At 39.9% G+C, this 20,194-nt stretch overlaps 1 protein-coding gene across 1 annotated transcript in view; it reads left to right on the top strand.

Annotated features, from left to right (window-relative positions):
- Positions 1-2,397: 2,397 nt before the first annotated feature.
- Positions 2,398-20,194, top strand: part of Itgb8 (integrin subunit beta 8) — an 83,957-nt gene continuing 66,160 nt past the window's right edge. Inside the window, exon 1 of the mRNA XM_021179505.3 lies at positions 2,398-3,568. Within this exon, the coding sequence (XP_021035164.1) occupies positions 3,442-3,568 (127 nt within the window). The 5' untranslated portion in view covers positions 2,398-3,441. The remainder of the gene's footprint in view (positions 3,569-20,194) is intronic.

Genomic DNA, 20,194 nt, shown 5'->3' with positions numbered 1-20,194 from the left:
AATAGTGGACTGTCACCTTCAATTGAGAGACTAGCAAACCTTTTCTTAGGTTGATCTCATGAAAGTATTTATATGACAGCAACAGGAAACAAAACTGAGGCAACTTGTCAGTGTGCCAATAAACATGTATCATGGCATATATATGCATATGTGAGTGCATGCCTGTGGAAAGTGGGTAGAGGTTGACTCTGAACACTTTTCTCGATTTCTCTTATTGGATGCTTTTCTCAATTTCTCTCCATCTTTTGTTTTGTTTTGTTTTGTTTTGTTTTGTTTTGTTTTTTAAGACAAGCTCTTTCATTCAACCTGGAACTAATGGATTCAGCTAAACTGTCTGGTCAATGAGTTTTGGAAATCTGTCTGGTCCTCTGGAGCTAGGCGAAGGGCCTCCCATGCCAAGCTTTTTATGTAGGTTGTGGGGATCCAAATTCAAGACCTCACGCTTGTGTGACATTTACCAACTGCAGTCTACCCCAAACTCTGGCATTTATTTTAATGTATTTCGTGGCCAGAAATGGCTGTCTTTTGAATGACTTTCAGCCTTTCCCAAACAAATTTATTTCATTGTTTTATCTTTTCACACAGTAGGTTTGAGTTCAGATGTAAAGTATATATATATGAACACCTAACGATATAAAATTATATACTTCAGCAGTTTCACAAAATTTCATCCATTCTTATTGTATAAGCTTCTGTCTCATTTAGTATTGTAACTGTCATTTCTGATCCAGATGTAAAAGCACGTTGACTGAAATGTTAATGTATCAGTAATTTCACAAGACAGACTGGATACTATTGAGATTAACTTGTTATCTTGGTTGGAGCTTTGCAATGTCTCAAGGGTTGCTGCATTGCCTAGGTTTGTCACATAATTTCAAGAAAATAAACATACTTCCCAGCTGAACTGGCTCTAACCATATCTGCACTATGCTATGTTTTTGTTCTACCCAATCTCAGCTACTTTACAGGCCCTTCATAGACATTTCAATGAAGATATCCAGGAAGAAATTTGAAAAACCAAAGAATGAAAAATTGAAAATGAAGTACAGTGGCTTAGAGTTGTGCTGACTGACATCAGTCGTTGAAGTATGGATTGCCCCCTTAGCTTCACAAATGATCCTCCTTAACAGATTTTTCTAACTAGGTTCCTGGCTTTACTGTTAGTCCAATGTACAGTCCACACCTGAAGAAAGGGGAGTTTTCGATGTTGTGGTTTATTAACCAGGTACTTTCCATTCACTGTCAACAATTAGAAAACAGAAAGAATTTTTTTTAAAGAGGAGGACTGGTGGGACCTCCTACTTGTTTTCTTTACTCCAAATAAGAAGCCGGAAACAATTAAGGAGGAAAAAATCCCCTATAGTTCACCTTGACCTGGCTGGACTGGTCTGATGCCTGAAAAAAGTGGTGCTGTGTAAGCCACTAGTAAATAAAGTCGAACTGAACTTCAATACATGAAAATTATTTGGGCTCCAGGGGAAACTAGGAGCCAAGGTCTCCAGTATCAAATTAGAAAAAGGAGCTCTTTCCCAAACCTAGAGAACTGTGTTTCTTCCTTCTCCTTAAGGTGTCGAGGGCGCTGACAAGACCTGGAGAGGCAGTGCTACTACTTTCTTGGCTGTCCAGTTTAGCAACGCTTCAGCCTCACCCAAAACTGCAAAACTGAATTGCAAGCTTGTATTCATTCACTCTTCTGCTGCCATCTGCAACTTCTTGTTTTCTTTTACTGAGAAGGTGGTGTTTAAGGTCAAAAGATCCATTGTAACCAACAAAAGGCCAAAGAACCACAAACAGACCCTGGGAAAAAGCTAGGCTGTCCCTTTCAGGGCTGAGGGTCTACAAAAGGAACAACGAAATATATCTGACAGTAGAAAACATCTTGTCTAAATCTCCAAGGTCTGGGAAGACCTCAGACAGATTTGGGATCAGACACAGGGCAAGGTCTTAAGACTGCAAGGAAAGTGGGCAGTGAATACTCTGAGAGCAGTGTTGGGGGAGGGGAGAGGCCCCCGAAATCTACTTTGTATTCAGCAGCTGCGGGCCAGTAAGGATTCCTGAACAAAGGAGCACGCAGCATGAGGATGAAATGTTGGGGTTCATGCTGCCACTCGAGCTGCGAGTTTTCCACCTATACCGTTATGGGAGCGTTGGAACTCAGAATTGGAGGGGCGAGGGGGTGAGAGAAAAGAGAACTCAGCATGCGATTCCTGTTGCGCCACTACGCACCAGGAATTCTTGAGAACGATGGGAATGGCAACTATCAGATTCGAGGGGGGAGAAGAAAGAGCTGGAGTGAGCAAAACAAAGAGCGAGTGTGGGCCGCGGTGACTTCATGCCTCACCAATGTCCCGCCCACGCTACTCCGAGCTAGAGCTGTTTGCTGCTTCTGCTGCTGCCGCTGCTGCTGCTGTCCTGGGCCGCCACTGCGCTTGCTGGCGACCCAAGCAAGGAGCACTGTAGCGTGGGGAGGTTTCCTAGCAACTCTCAGCTCGGAGCACGCCCAGCCACCCGAAAGCTGGGAGCCCCCACGGGGGGACCACAGAACTAGATCACCCCATCCCTGCCCATCGCTTGCCTCTCTTCCCTCTCATCCTCTCCGGGTACAGCCCAGAACGCATCAGCTGCCAGGGTTCTGGGTGGCCAGACGCCTGAGTCGACTGAGTCCGAGAAAGGACAAGGGTACGCAGCTCCCTCCCAGAGAGGTGCATGGAACATCCCCTTCTAGCCCAGTAAGCAATTGGGATGCCTTGTTGGTTGTCCGCGAATGCAGACAGGAGCTTCTAGGGAGCTCGCGAAGCTGCTTCCCCAAGCTGCTGGCACCCGTGTCTCCTCTCCCGCCAATCGGAACGCTGCCGCCTGAACCTCGGCTAGCTGCGACTAAGTGGAGTTGGCCTCCCTGCCCACCTGTGGAAGAAGCTAGCACCGACTGATGCGCCAGCAACTCCCCCACCCCCTTGGCCTTCTAGCCGTCCCCTCCCACTAAAGCAGCACCACCCTGTGAATTACATTAGGGTGGTTTTCCCCCCAGCCTCAGGCTTTGTTTGGGTTTGATTGTGTTTGGCTCTTCGCTAAGCTGATTTATGCAGCAGAGCCCCATCGGCTGGGGAGAAACAAAAGCTCTTTTCTTTGTCTGGGAGCGGACTGTGGAGCCCGTACTTGCTTCGCCCCCGCGGGCCATCGGCTGTCCAAGGAGGTGCTTTTTGTTGAGACTGCAAGCCCCGCCGTGCGGAGCAGGGAGGGCCTCAAGGGCCCTGAGATGCAGAGAGCTGCCCTGGCCCGAATACCTGTATCGCCTACTGAGAGCAACTGGGTCGGTCAACCCGGCCTGTCGAAAAGGTCCTAGGGACTCGCAGCCCACGGGCCTCAAGGTGCGCTCTCAAGTCGGGAGAGCGCATCAGTAAAGCAACTAGACAGTAGGCACCGGGCGGGCTGCTTTGCATTATGTGCGGCTCGGCCCTGGCTTTTCTGACTGCTGCACTGCTCTCTCTGCACAACTGCCAGCGAGGTCCAGCCTTGGTTCTTGGGGCAGCCTGGGTATTTTCACTTGTTATAGGCCTGGGCCAAAGTGGTAAGTTATTTTACTTTGTTTTCTTCCCTTCTCCCAAAGTCTTGGGCTGGTATTGAGAGCTTATGGCCTGGGCATCCCTGACAGGTAAATGAAAGATGTCAGTCCTGGTCAGTCCTGAGACTTCAGGAGGGCAGGTGTGTAACAAAGTTCTCCATAAAGAAGCCAGGTATCAGGCATTTTCACCCCTAAGTGACAGCAATAGTCCACAGTGCTGGGAAAAGTTTATTTGAGTTGAAGTTTGGGAAAGAGTCTGTTGTACTTACAGAATGCAGTTTGGGGGGTTCCAGTATTTCCTGAGGATATCACTATATAGTCTATATTCCCCAACTTTTCACCTTGGGGGTGGAGCATCATCCACTAAGAGCCTGTGGCTAAGATGGTTTATAATAGGAAAGAGTCTTCCATTTATTGGTCTAAGAAAGAACAAGTTTCTTCTGCCATAACATTCAGCTTGAATGAATTAATGCCCTTGAGGAATATCCATTCATGGTTTAAGCCACTAGCCTGCGGAGGGGTGGGGTTGTTAAATTATTGTGGCTAAATGATCTGTCCCCTAAGTTTGGTCTCTGTTACCAAGAGGTCACCTCTCTATAAACTTTTAATGTCTTCATCTGTAAAACAGATACAGATGTCTACCTTTCCCAAGTCATTTCTAGTCAGACAGTGCATGAGAGGGGGCTTGGCACTTTAACATGTTAGCATTGTATTCTTGGTGACTCATGAAACAGAATAAGGAAAAATAACAATCTAAGGATTAAATTTACCATAGAGGCCAAATGTTTATTTTTGCAGATGGAGTTACCATTGCCTTGTTTATTTATTTATTTATTTATTTACTTATTTACTTTTCTCTTCGGGTTACTAATCCCTTAAATTTTATTAGAGACTTACTGTAATCTCTCAACCTTAAAGGAGTTTTAATTAATAGCCTCACTTCTGTTGTAAAACTGAAATTTAGTCCTTTACTTTAAATTGGTGTGCTGGCTTTCTTCCTGAAGTTAACTAAAGTAAATGCTTATATGTAAAAGTTTATAATAGAGAAGTCCAGGCAACTTCTTCTAATTATTGCATATATAGTTGTCTAGCATTAGTTTTAGGTGAGATTTTCCTAGTTATATCAAACAGGACAAACTAGAGTCAACTTTCATTTTGTAGTTATTTTGAGACTTTGAGATTTCAAAATAAATGAAACTTAATACAAAGGAAAGAGTCACACTCATTATCAAGTATCTTTTGAATGGAACATGTGTTTGCCACAGCAGATTTTCCACTGAGCTTAATTCCATCCTATGTCAGTAAGTAAAGTGTTCTCCTAGATTTAGTAAACATTCACACCAGTAAACTGACCAAAACTTATGTCAACAGAATATATTTTGTTCCAAAGAAAGTCTCACTCACCTTTAATCTTTGCTAATAACAAAGGTTTTTAAAAGTTCATTGCGCTTGTAGAGATAAGTCGAGTTCCTGTGTACCAGCAAGATATTTCCATCCAGTGACTATTATTGATTTGAAGCAAGTATTATGAATGGGCTGCCTTGCACCTGCTGACCTGAAAAGTGAATGCTTATCTGAAATCAAAACAAGGCATCCTTTTCCCAGTCTCTGTCAATATACAAAGGCTTCTGATGTATAATGACTTGCATGGTAGTTTAAAACATGAAAAAAAATTAAATTATAGCCAGTACTACTCAGCAAATTAGAGATCACTATAAACAGCTGTACTTTGTGATACAGCTACAAGTCTTAAATTACAGGTCTTACTGTGCAAATTAAATGCTTAAAGCAGAATAGAAATTTAGGTATCGGTTACAAAGGAAATCTTGTTCCCATGCCCAGTAGTTTACACCAAGAAGATGCTGAGGGCAATAAAGCCATAGTAAAAAGACTATAGCTATACATTACTTCGGTTTTATTTTCAAAGAACAATTTATACAAATATACATTAGACTTATAGTAGTGTGAGCAGAGGGAGTTGAAGGTGGCTGAATACTGTTTGTAGAGTATATTATGGATGAGATGCAAAGATTTCTGATGTAGACATTACTCTAGTTTCTTTTAATTTTCCTTTGCAAAAACTAATGGAGACTGAAGACAATTGAAATCATCAATGCCAACATTAAAAAGCTGGAGACTAATGTTTTTCCATTAAATAAAAAATAGTTAATATTGAAGAGTTGTTGTAGCAACATTTTATTTCTACACTTGCTAATTTTAAAAGATTAAAACTAATTTGTCCATCCAATAACATAGCAATAGAAAAATGATACATCTCAAAACTCACAATTTCTTTAACAAATGGTAGCTATTATTGCAATGAGATTTCATTTTCTTTTTATTTAGCTATCGTACTTTTTCCATTACAATCAATCTACAGAATGAGCTTCGCTTTGTGACAACAGTATGACTTTCCCTGAAATAGATTTCATCATATCAATTATTCTCTGAATATCCTCAGTTTTAGTGTGTGTGTGTGCACTCATGTATGCATGAATGCACAGAAATGACTTTGCATGCATGGGGGTTGCATATATATGTGGGTATGAGTGCATGTGGATGAATATGCATCTGGAGGCCTGAGGTTGATGTCAAAACCATCCTACATTGCTCTTTTACCTTATTCATTGAAGCAGAGTCTCTCAGTCAAAACCAGAATTCACTGATGTGGCTAGTCTTGTTAGCCAGATTGTTTCTGAGGATTCTGTTCCCATCTCCCAAGTCTAGAATTATAAGCAATTAACATGCCAACTGGACATTTGTATGTGGGCTTCTGGAGATCTAGCCATGCAAGCATGTTAACCACTGAGCCATCTTACTAGCCTCCAAAATTCTTTAGCTAGTCTTCTATGCCACTTTCATACAATGTGTATGTAGTAATTCTGTCTTTAGGCGACAAAGACACTTTGGGGTCTGTTTAAAAGTCATCCAGGCTTGCCTTACATGTGAAAACAAGTAGCTGATATGATTTCAAAAATGCCCTTCTACTGTAAGTGCTTTGAAAGAGTTTCAAGCTTATTTCATCTCACCATACTGAGAGCTTGTGGAAAGCTTTATTAACCATGTGGAGGTTCTGCTCAACTCAGATTTGGTGACTGTCAAATCTGTTATCTAATCCTTAGTTACCATCTACTAGACCTTTCATCAATTAGGAAGTTGGTACTGGTCGCCCAACAGTTAGCTTTTAAGATCTATGATTTTCTGGATTTACTGCTTTCTCCATCACTGGTTTTGATTCTTGTTTGTTCAATGAACTCCAATAACAGCAGTGGCTCTGGAGTTCTGTCCTCATTTCTCTTCCTTATCAATACAGAGACCGAAGTGAATTGATCTAGCCTTGGTGTTTTAAGTTGTGTTTTTATGATGACACCATGCAGATGTCTATCTCCAATCTTGACCTCTTATTGGATCTCCAGAGGAGAATGCAAATTGTCTATTCCCTATTATGTGTCTAAAGACAAAATTGATCCCTATATATTCAAAACCAAATGCCTAATTTTCTCTCTCAAATTTGCCCCTTTCACATTCTGTTAGTTCAGTCAGTGGTGAGTCAGATTCCTGGTAGATCAGACTTAAAAGTGAGGACAACTGACCAGAGAGCAGAATTTCTTAGAATACATTTGCCAGCTGATCACTTTTCAATGTATGCTTAAGTTTGAAAGATATATTATTTACTTGTGAATATACATGCCTGCCAAGATAATTATGTCTTTATTATACAGAACTACAAATTAGTTGGCATCAGAATAAGCCAAGAAGGGGCAACAGATACAGTTCATAAAAGAAAGGGAAAGTTTCAAATAAGATTAGGATAGGCAATCAAGATAAGTATGATAGTTTCTACTCCACTTGGATATTTATGGGAATTTAGAAATATCATTATATAAACACTAAATTATCTTTCCAATTTTTACATACTACTATTTTAAATAAAAGTTTCTTGCAGAAAACATGTGAGATAATCTTGTCTTTGTTCTTTACATTCACAGACTTTTGAACTTTTAATGACTGAATCTGGTATAGACAGGGATAAATAACCTGTTTTTAAATTTCTCACCTTGTTCACAGACAGGCTCCCTTGGGTCCTTTTGTGGACCACAGAAGTGTAAGGTTCTATTTTAATCTAAGATTTTCAAACTTCAACAAATAAGCTCTGTCCCTCTGTAGTTTTTTTGCAATCAGCAAACTATTTGCCTTTGGTGAGCCTTTGTTTGGATTTGTCAAGAAGAGATGCCCACCCATCTTCCCTGATGGAACCTGTTGTCAGGCATCTCCAGTCATTGCAGAATTTAGCTTGTTCCTGTTATGATAACTCTATAACAACTGGTATAAAACTCTTATTATTTACTTGAGTTTTACCTTTCTAGACTGGAATGAGGATATCATCTTTTGTTCATCCATTGAATAACCAAACAACTTTCCCCTAATGTTCCTATATTTGTTCAGTCTTCCTTGTTCTCAAAACTCTAGCTTCTGTTGCAGTGCAAGTTGATGGTTGACAAGTTTGGTCAGCAGAAGACTATGAGGTCTTGTGAAAGCTCTCCAATTTTATAAGAAATACATTCTCTGAATTACATACTAGCTGTATCATAAAATAAACCATAGGAAAAATCCCTTGCATTTTATAATTTATTTGACTATATGAAGCTGAATATTAAGTTACTCAATTAAAATCTTTAAAAATTGTATCCTTAAAGATATGTTTGTCATTTGAGCTTATTTCTCTGCCATTCCTTTTTATAAATGATTCAATATATTCATTAAATCTTCAGAACAACACTGTGAGAAAAGTGGATTTATACCTCTGCTTTTGAAAAGAGGGAATTGATGCACAAGAGATGAACAGTGTGTACAACACATAGTCAGTATAAGGGAGAGCCAGATTTGAATTCCTTTATATGGCTTAACAATTCCTTAAAGAACTTTCTGGGTATTATATAACCATGTCTCTGTCATACTGGGAGTTTGGGGCACCACCATAGCATGAGTAATATAGGACCCTGTTGACTGTGCAAAGCAATCACAAAGATAGGATTTGGATTTTAGAATCATGGGTGGCTTCAAAACATGCCTCCTGGGGAAGCTCCCAGTTATTCCCAGCTTGTCTCATGTATACCTCACTGTGAAAAGGTTTCTCATGTAGGGGGAAAAAAACAGGTGGCTTAGTGGGGAACACCCTGTGGTAAAATCTGCTTCCCTATGGTCCCTTGGCTTTCCAATGTGTCAGCAAGAAGAAAAAGAATGAGCCTCTAAGGTCAATCAAAAGTACATATAGAAAGGCTAGGTGTTGTAGTACACGCCCTTAATACTAGCATTGGGGAAGAAGAGACAGGCAGATCTTTGTGAGTTCGAGGCCAGCCTTGTCTACAAATTGAGTCCAGGACAGCCAGGGCTGTTACACTGAGAAAAAGCATAAAACAAACAAACAAAGCACAGGAAGTACTTATAGGAACAGATCTATGATGTGGTCAGATTATTAACCAACTTCGGCCTAGTTATGCTTCTAACTGCTACAGCGGCTGAAGTTCTACATCATTTCATATGTTTATATCATTTTTGGCTCATCAATGCTTAGTTACTAACCAGGGTGTTCCATTGGCTGTTAATGATATTCTGGTTGGGAACTTGGCAGAGTATGAAGCTCTCAAACTCACAGTCCAGGGTCACATGCATGTATCACCTTTTCTTTGGTGTTTTCTTTCTTTTTTCTTTCTTATTTTCTTCTTAGCTTAAGACATTCTTCAGTTTAGTTTCTCAGGGAAAATGTGACAGGAGATAGATGTTAGGATTTTTAAATTGATAACTATAATAAAATTTTGTTTTGCTATTAAAGATAGTAAAATGCTCACATAGTTCTAGGTGGGGAAAAAAAAATGTTTTGAATGAGCCGGTAACAAGGCAATAGATAAGAGGTTGATACCAGGTAAGATAAAAGTAAAATGGAGATTTATACTTAATAAAATAATTAAATGACAATGGGGATTCTTAAGATGTTTCTCAAAATGGAGATTTTTGTCTATATGAATCTAGTAAGCTCAGTAGGTAGAGAAAGCCTGAATGGGCTGTCACGAAAAGGGCTCCTGCCTTGGATCCTCATTGCCTTGAGGCTCCTAAGTTGGGTGGCATACAGATCCCTTCCAGAATGGCCTCTGCCTCCACCCTCACTCATCCTTTTGACAGGATACACTATGACTGCTGATTCTGTCTTCAGAGCCTGGCACAATAGGTCCAATCAATCATTTGGAATAAATCACCTTGAATAATGTAAGAACAGTGAACAGTTGTAAAGTAAGTTAGTTCCTTACACATTAGTGCCTGATCTCCACTCAACCCTGACCCTTATGTGAGCCTACAGAATAAGAGTTTTTTCTAAAAGTGGAGTTGCTTGTTTTGACTTTCCAAGTCTACCCGAGCAAGCAGTCTCTGGACCTTTGCAGCAGATCTTTACCAACATCAAAAGCTAAGACTCTGAATTATTGAATCTTAACTCCATAAGTTTGTTCTTCCTTAATTAGTTCTCACACACTTCTTAGCATGGTTGGTAAGATAAGTATGAAAAGTAAGTCTACCCATCCCCCCTTGGTGCTGGCTTTAAAAACTACTTCATTTACAGCACACACAAAAAAGCAATAAATAGACAAATTATTCTCATCTACATTACCACTGTATGGCTTTTCTTAAGCCTCTAAGGTACTACACTGAGCTTTAGAGTTAAAAGAGTAAGAATGGTTAAGCTTTGTGAAGTATTTCTACAGGCCAGGAGGCCTCCTAAGCATGTGATGTGAAAATCTACTATTTCCTTATTGTTCCAGTTCTCTGTGCTAGGGGAAGTTACCAAATAACTTCTGAAAGTTCTCCTACTTAGCTAATAAGTGATGGAAACAGAATTTAGAGCTGAGTTTGACTCAGCACTCTGAATCATCATCATAGACTGCCATCTACAGGGGAGTGGAGTTCCTCCCTGACCTTGTGAGACCTCCTTGTATCCTCTTCTGGTTATTCCCCAATCTGTCATGAATGGACCCATGGAGGGTGCCCTTGTCTGTCAGTCACTTATAGATTGTTTCTAAAATTCTTGACCTAGCTGCTTTCTGGGCCTTCTTACTGTGTCAAATCCAAGACAAACAGCCAAATATGGCTGGATGCCAGAGGAACAAGACAGAGCTTAGAGACACAAGCTGCAGTTTTTGTGCAGGTAAATGACTGCCTCTTTGCATTGCAGAATGATTCTAGAGCTGGGAGGGAAAAGACTGACTCTGGGCTAGAGGTTTGAGAGCTTCATACACTGCCAAATTCCCAACCAGAAGTCGAAATTCATTTGTTAGAATTTAATTAACAAAATACCTGAGAAATAAACTGTAAGGAGGGAAGTGTGATTTGCCTTCAGGCTTCAGATGTTCCCACCTTTATCTCTTTAGACACCCTGGGCAGGCTACTAGGGCAATGGGAATCTTTGGCAGAGAATGCTCACTTCATAGTAACCAGAACGAAGAGTGAGATGGGAGAGAAAGACGAGACTGGGGTGAAGGAGCATGCTCTTGAACATAGACAAAAACAAGATCTGCCTTTCTTTAAGGACAAGTGACCTACTTCCTCCTTAAATAGGCTCTGTGTCCAAATGGTCTGTTCAGATAGGAATTCTTCAATGGTTAATCCATTGATAAGATTAGCATGCTCATGATCTGATCACTACTCAGACTCTTACCTCTGGACTGTTGCGTTAAGTACCAAGCCGGTAGCATGTGAGTCTTAAAGGAATGTTTTATATCTAAACCACAGTGAACTCCTTTGATTTAATGATTTCTTATTCTAGTTTGCAAGTATTAAATACTTGGCTTTGTTATGCCTGGTGTTGTTTGTATTCTGGCCTTGGCCTTGAAAAGTTACAGCAGCCTTGCCTAATAGTTTAAATATTATTGGAGAGTGGGGCAGACAAGGATAGTACCAGAGTAAAGTACAGAAGTCTTTTATATTTATCTACTTCCAGTAAAATCAAAGACGTGAACTGGGATCTTCCCTCTTGCAAATAGCATGCCTGTGAGAGCCGGTGTACAAATATTTTTAAATTAGTTTTACCTTTTATTTCCTAATAAGAGAATGAATGTGTAGTAGATAGCACCACTCTGTTTTCAAGGAGTAAAGGAACTACTTTTCACTTCACTAATCAGAGTTGATGTCACCTTATTTTGACTTTCACAGTCAGTAAATCAGCATAATTTCCAGCTAAAGAAAACTGTAGTGAGAGTAAAAATGGCATCTAGTGGGATTTTATACATTAGTTAAAGTAATACCACCTTTCAACAGAAGAGCAGAGGTCAGTTCTTGCTAGGAAACAATGATACCAAACAAATACATTCAAATGATTCCAGTTATTTTTAAAGGCCCTTAATTAACTTAATTAAAATCCAAATCATTGACAGAAAATTACAAAGTAAATTACAATGGTCTTATCATGTATATTCTTTTTAAATTTTTATTAAATTGAAAAAAGTTATTTTACTTATTATTTATCCTGGGTATGTATGTGTGTGAACGTGAGCACCCATTCATGAGTAAGAGGAAAACATGAGTAAGCCCATTCACCTGTTCCATTATGTGGGTCTTAAGTATTAAACTCAGATTGTCAGACTGCTTACTGCACATATGTTCTCAAGGTAACTTTAAAAGATGTTTCATTTTGAATGGCATTTTTTTTTTACCATATCACATGTTAAAGCAGGATATAAGCTTTGAAGAAGTAACCTTTCATTCTGACCTTCCTAATGAGCCACCTATCATTATGGTAAGTGGTTTAGAAATGTGTTACCTCTTTCTACAAGGTATTTCATTATTTTGTTTTGCCTGAAAAAATATGAATAAATTTGACAAAGAAAGAGTCTGTTGTAACTATCTATGAGTGTGATTAGCCTAGAATGTTACCAAATACATCTCATGAAACAGAAATAGCTGGGAAGGGCTGGGTTTAGCCAAACATTCTGGATGGCCATAAGCCTGGGAGTGTGGGGAGAAAGGATAGTAATAAAGACAGAAGAGAAAGATGGGACATTAGACACAGTTCCACATGTGTCCTGCTAGGCACAGAAGATGGACACAGGGTTATTTCATGTTTTGAATAGCTTTAGATACTTTGGATTTACACTAATAATAGTTCAAGATATACTGATACAAAATGAAGCCTCCTGATCTATGTTTGTATACATAGGATCAAAGCCCTTGGCTTGGAATTGAATGACAAGTACCTTTCTAGGTAGAAGCATTTTGCCTGATCTAAGCAAGGTCTATATACTCAGTAGTACTCTTTAGTAACTCAAGCAGGTATTGAGTAGGGGAGGGAGGCTTCTCATAGAATGAGCCATTATCTCTATCCTACAAAGGGACTTCTGAATATTTAAGAGATCTTAAAAGGAAAGTCATTAAAACAAAAACTCTAGTTTCTTTAAAAGAAGAAAGTTGACAGAATGTACCTTGTGAAGTGCCAAACTGGGGGTGCCTTTCCTAAGTGACTAATGGAGAGAAGCTAAGAAGCCAGGCTGGCTTTGCCTAGTCATGTAAGGTATTCATTGACTTCTGGAGAACAAAGAATACAAGAAAGTAGTAGGAAGGGCAGGGATTGCTGTAGAACTGGCTGTTCTAGTTGCAAACAAAGAAGTCATTGTAGCAAACGTCATTGTTTGCAGAGAAAAGATGGAGACAATCTCTTAATACAAGGCATACCTCCTTAAAAGGTATTCCTTTATTGTCTTTTTGTACATTTGGTTTGAATTTGTGTAATGAATTTAAAACGTGTAGATTATAATTTGCAAAAGATAACCCTCTACACATGACATACTCTGGGAGAAAACTTCATCTGGATGGTTAACCCTGAAAACAACAAAGCAGCTCAACTCATGATAGAAGTCAGTTCCAGGAATCCTGAGTTTAGTTTTAAAAGGTCACTAACAGGTATGTTGGTGCTGATCTTTAATACCAGCACATAGGAACCATTGGCAAGTGTATAATTAGGGAGTTCAAGGCCAGCTAGATCTACATAGCAAGCTCCAGGCCAACTAAAGCTACACAGTGAAAACCAGCCTCAAAAACAAACAAACAAACAAACAAAAAACTCCCAAACAACAACAAAACAAAACAAAACAAAAACCAAACTAACCAACCAAATAACAAAAAGGTCCCTTTCAATAAGCAGTTCAGTTCCAGCCAGCTCAAGTGACAGTCCAGAGGAAAGGTCTGTTATATATAGTCACAATACCAGAACTCTCTAAGTTGGTGATAAAAATATAAGGGTTAAATGCCTTTACCACCATTAGTTCATGAGATGCTGTATAGATGATGTTTTGTGAAGAATTAAGACCACATAGGGTTCAGTGCCATCTGATGGGACTGAAAAGAGAAGAGGAAGGGGTTCTTGAGGGTGGCACATATTTTGCTGAAGGCAGAGTAGAGAGCATTTGGAGGATAAGTACCAGCATTTCCTAGCTATGTTCCCCTCATGGAAACAAACAAGTCCAAGATAGTCTTGGTCTGCCAGGAAGTCAGCACAACACTAATACCAGAGCTCACTGCTTTGAGCCTGAATTATCTGTGACAGACTTGATGGGACAGTGGGTGATATCTGAATACTATGGGGGAAGCAGACATCAAAGTTTTGGAGAAAAATTCTGCCTCCCAGAGATGAGTTTGGCCTTGAAGAAGTGCAACTTCTTAATGAATTTCTGAGCAGGGTGGATATGTCTGGTCAGAACTGTCACTGGACATTATACTTTTCCTCACAGATAAACATCTTAACTATTGTCTAAAGATCACAAACTGTTTTCCTTCTACACTACAAATTATGATTCTTGGGGCTTAACCTTTTTTCAACACAGTTCCTATGTGTGGAACACAAGTATTCTTGATCCTTTGTGGTTACTAGGTATTTCTGATATGTTAAAGAACATTTAGCAATAAATTACACCAGATTGTATAAAGCTGCCATAGTCTCAGAGCGCTTACTAAATCATCAACCTGTGTGAGAATCTTTATTAAAGATGTTTATTCGTAAGCAGGGATCTAAATTCCCTGAAAAAAAATCACAAGAAATACAGAAGTATTTCAATTTTTAGAGGCCTTTCTTTAGCCAACTATCACTCTTAAGCATGGCTGTTCTAGAAAGAGTCTGGGTCAGAATAACTTTACCCTCAATAGTGCATATTCACCTTTATAGAGAGAAGCTTAGACAATACTGTTCAGTAAGTGATCCAAAATGGTGCAAATGAGTTGTTCATAGAAATCTAGGTTCCCAGATACTGCCCTTGTGATCCAGCGACTTTCACAGATGATGTAGCATCAAGGCATCAAGAAATACTGGGATACAGGCAAGAAATACTAGAAACTAAGGGAGTTTACAAATCATATGCAAACCCATGTCATAAGAGGCCTTTATCTATTTCTTCTCTGAATTGCTTTCATACCAAAGTCAGGGTACTTCTGATTGTCTACAAGGCAAGGACTAAATGTCTGCAAGCATTCTCACTCTGATTATGGGAATACAGAATCCTATAATCTCTGAGTTTGTTTGACATTTACTTTGGAATATAGCCATGTTTCAGACTCAAAAGGTAAATTAAAACAGCTATGGCTATGTGAACATATATGAGTTTAAGTAGGTAAGGAAACAGTCTATAGCTTCTTTCATAGTGAACAAGTAGCTCTTTTACTGTCCACTCAAATATGATTTTGTTGTAGTACTATACAAAGCTTAAAGTCTTTAGAAGAAGCAGTAAGTTGAACCCTCAAAGAGGCCAGTAGGTGTTTTAAAACAAAAGAGATCTAAGTTTAAGAGGAAGCTGGGTAAATTCTAGGAGACTCAGCAATCAGATTGAATAGGGATTCTGGATAATGGGAATCATCTCATGTCTTTGAACAGGCTGCTGCTGTTTGGTGGTTGTCACCAATCCTAGTCCAGTCCTGGAAATAGGGTGTGATATTTAACAGGCAGGGAACCAGACAAAATAGAGGTGCAATCATGTAATAAAAAGGCCCCAGAACTTCCTCAAGGAAGTTTGCTTTGTTCCTTGTTGTCTCCATTTGAGGTTACAAGTCCCTGTTATCAGATGCCACTGCACCCTGCCTGGTCCTTTTTGTGACATAGTTGTAAAGGTTCTGTTTTATGTCAGGTTTGGCTCTGATGTCATAAACATCACACAGCAAGTACTGTAGCCTTAAAATCTCTGTATAGTACCAGGTAATACTAGAATATCCATAGGCAAAGAAATGCCATCAAAATCATTACTACTCCAAAATCCTGAAGAAATGGAATCTGATACTTCTACTCCCCAAATGACAGGATATTCTTTGGACAAAATCCTTGCCCATTTCTTCATCCTAAGCAACCAGTTTTTACTAATACTACAAAAGTTCTTGTGAGGTGAAAAGTAGTTAAACTTGGATTCCCTGGGCTACATGTAAAAGTTGTTTTAATGAAGTTCCATGATCATTCATATCCTGACTGCTTTTCAAACTATTTAGATGCATGTATATGCTTTCCTCTGTTGGCAGTGACCTTATTTAAATGATATTTGTTAATAGACGAAAGCCTTACAGTTATTTGATCAGATTCACAAAACTCAGAGCTGATCAGAAAAGCATCATTTAACTAGGAGGTCCATGGGACATAGGTCTGGATACCATAGAAATTGCCTGTAGACAGAGTAACTGTTCTTGAGGATTTCAGGAAGTACACACTGCAGTGGTATGGAGCTGTAGAAGAAACCTTTGGTTCTCAGTCCCTCTCAGGCGGGGTATAGGGCAAATGTGTTGTAATAGAAGACAGAACCTCTATATCTTTATATATATTAAGGTTTGCTTTTAGCTTTGTTTTCTCCTCAGTAGAGTGTTAAAGTGTAGATCCCTGGCTAAGAGAAGATTTTTAAGGATGTCTATTCCTCTGTACACATGGACACAGTATGTCCTCACTGTCATGAAGTGAATCACCAGAAAGTGCCATCCACCCATCTAGACTGTGCATACTGTACCCCAAGAGCACAGTCTGCTTGCACTATGTTTAAATTGTGAAATATGTGTGTAAAATGAGAAACACAAGTATTAACTAATGAGTAGACTTAGGATATCAAAGAGCCCAAATTCAGGATGTCTCATAGAGGAAAATATTCACATATGTAGGCTGGGAAGTAGTAGAGAAGAGACATAACAGATGAGATGTATCCAAGCTAAGCTCCTCCAAGATGGGCCTGCTGAGTTCCTGAGTGGATTGAGAAAAGGGGACACAGATGGGGGAAAGCAACACGAATGACACAGAAATAAACACAAGTCAGATGTGGGGGAGGGTGAGAAAGAATACACACAGGGCATTTTGATCAATGAAAGAGATGCCCATTCATTCTCTCACTCCACAAATATGTACTGTTTAGAGCATGCCCGGTCTTTCTCTAAATGCTGAGGAGATAGAAGAGAACAGAATGAACTAAAATATTTGTCCCATTGGAGATTACATTCATATGACAAGAAAACAGAATGTGTGTGTGTGTGTGTGTGTGTGTGTGTGTTACATGAAAAGAGGTCTGGAAAGATGGTTCAGTGAGTAGAGTGCAAGCACCAGAACCTGATTTCCATTCCCCAGTATAAAAGCCACACGCGGTGGCACGAATTTGTAGCCTCAGTGGTGGGGGAACAAAAATAGGCACAACCTGGAGAAAGTTTTGTTAACCAGTTGCTGAAATGGTAAGGTCTAAGCTTTGAAAGACTATCTCAAAATCAAGGTGGACAGTTACAGAAGAAGACACTTAGCATCAATCTCTTGCCTGCACACATGTACCCACATGTACACAAAACACACAATGTTCTGTGCTCTCTCTCTGTGTCTCTCTGTCTGTCTGTCTGTCTGTCTGTCTGTCTCTCTCTCTGACACACACACACACACACACACACACACACACTATCCTTTTGCTTGTGAGTTATTATCTTGGTAGGAGAGAAAAGAATAAACAATAAACTGCTGTGCTCTGCAAGGATTCACCTACCTGGGATGGTGAAGAAACGAAGGAAGAAAAGACAGACACACAGACACAAAATATTTGTGATCGAGTGAGCTGGTCTATCTAGTGGAAAAACCATGACAGTGGAAGCTCCACGGTGTTATTTATATACTGTTTAAAGGGTGGTGGGATTATTACATAGAGCTGAACAAGGAGCCAGGCTTAGCTAATCTTGGTAGGTGACGTCTCTGTAGGAAAACAGACTTCAGGCCATAAACATTCAAGGGGAATAAGCTATGGTGGTTTTCTGCACATCCTGTCAACATTCACACCATCTGAGTATCAGCCAGGAAAAGCTTTGCCACCATCATAGGACTGAGGCATTGGTCTTTGGCATGACTGTAGCCATATCAACAGCACACATTCACTAGGGACTACACTCCTTGTAATAAACATGTAAATAATTTTAAGTAATTATCTTGTATAAAAGATATGTGCAATGTGAAAACAGAGAGAGGAGGCAGTTGGAAATTACAACTTTGAAAGCACTGTCAGGGCCCGTGGTTGTTAAGAAAGGCGACATTTGAACAAGACTTGGAGGCAGTGAGAAAGTCAGCTTTGTAGAAGATTTGCTGAAGGACAAGGGACAGAGGGCCTAGCAAGCAATGTGAGAGACTCTAAGTAAGAGGGCTCAAGAACAGGTGGTGGCTTACTGTCACTATCAAAAACTTACACTCAGGGCTAAAAGGAAGGAGACTGTGCTCAGAGAAGATGTGTGCATCAAGATCCCAGTGAGGTTGCACTGTCTACTAATGATGAGCTCTGAAGCCGTGACCTACCATGAGTGACAAAATTAGGGCAGTGGCAGAAATAATTGGAGAAAAGAACAAGGAGCCTGAATATGCAGGCTTTGCAGAGATAGCCTGTGTATATTAGATGGAAGGAATGTTGGAGAGCCTGGTCCTCTGCTCATAATCAAGCAGTTACAATTTTCTGGAGATGAGATGAGAATTTACCTGGGAAGTGGGGTCAGTAAATAGCACTACATGCCTGACAACTCACTACTGAAGGACCTTTGGTTAGGAAGGGTCAATGCACTTGGGGAGAACTCTGCAAATGGCAATGAGGAAGGCACCTGTCCATCTTTTAGGTCTAGCAATGAGGGCTAGGGGAAGAACACTCATCATTGCTCATAAGTCAACAGTGGAAGCACAGTCCTCATGAAAGCTACTGCTCTGCAGGGACTGGAAGATAAAGGGTGCTTTGGGAAGAGACTGAGATACAGGCAATTCCTCTGTAGTACACCAAGAATTGAGTGGGATTTACCAATGGTGTAAAGAAGATAAAAGGTAGACAGAGGTTCCACAGAGTCTTATGGAGATTACAGTGCGGGAGAGCATCTTATAGTGATTGGTATGATCAAGGAAAAGTATTAGTCCTGAGGAGCTCAATGGAAATTGTTCTGTACTTAATTTTGTGGGTGCTTCAGGGGAAGGGAGCAGGTGTTCAGAGATTGCTGTTGAAGTCTGCAGAAGGGAGCAAAGAGGCCCAAGGAAGCCTGTTCTTGCTCAGGTATTAGAGGCTTACTCTAGCTTATCTCTTCCCAGGTGGTAGATGGGATTTTCTTGTGTGCCTGGACTACTCTTGACTCCTAGTGACAAAACTGATTGTCTAAGGTACAAACCAAGAATTCTTGGCCAGTGAAGGTACCAAAGAACATTTTCCCAATTGGACTATTAGTGTCTCCTTCCTGGAGGATTTTGCTTCCTGATAGATGTATTTGCTTGTGTAATATCTAAGCTATAGACCCAGACATAATATGCAAATATTTGAATAGAAAATACAAGTAGCAAATAACAGGGCAGACAAATAGCTCTGCAGAGTGAAAGAATTAGAATACAAATTATAGAAGGAGTCAGTTGTAAAGAGATTAATTATGCCTGCAGTGAAGAGGAAAGGTCTTTTGGTAAGACATGAAATAAGTGTGTCTAAACTGGAAGTCGAAGGACTTCCTGAGGCAATATAGCAGAAGGAATGCTGAGCTGACTTTGGGTATCAGGGGAGAAGTGAGAGAAGATGCTATAGAGTTAGCAATAGTTTGTTTGTTTGATTTTTTTTAATGTTGTTTAATAGTCTCAATATGTGGGTGCTTCCAAAATGTAAATATGAAAGTTTAATACTGGGTGTGACAGTATTAAAAGGTGGGGACTCAGGAAGATGACTAGGTCATAAGGGGATTATGTTTTCAACAAAGGAGCCTGTGAGGTAGCTACTAACCCTGTTAGCACTTGGATGTGCCAGACTTCTTCAAAACAGTATGCAATACATTTTGCTACCAGCAAGTCACTCAATTAAATACCTGTAATGACATGTTACTACTTCTCAGGAGAGGAGAAATTATACAGGATATGGGTTGTTTATTTTGACTTTTGAAAGTTTCTGTTCATGGGAGAAGTAATATGATCATGCTGTATCAGGAAGTGAACCTGGAAAAATGTATCTGATGACTTTACATATGTATGTACATGTTTATATATGTGTATGTTTGTGGAAGTCGGAGGAAACTAACTGTCCCATCTTCTGGCTTGTCTCAAATTTCCCCCTTACCTCATTTCTCTCTCTCTCTCTCTCTCTCTCTCTCTCTCTCTCTCTCTCTCTCTCT

This window comes from Mus caroli, unplaced genomic scaffold (assembly GCF_978045245.1).
Source record: "Mus caroli unplaced genomic scaffold, Mus_caroli_1 scaffold_14, whole genome shotgun sequence".
Lineage (NCBI taxonomy): Eukaryota > Metazoa > Chordata > Mammalia > Rodentia > Muridae > Mus > Mus caroli.
This window is presented reverse-complemented; position numbering and strand designations above follow the sequence as displayed.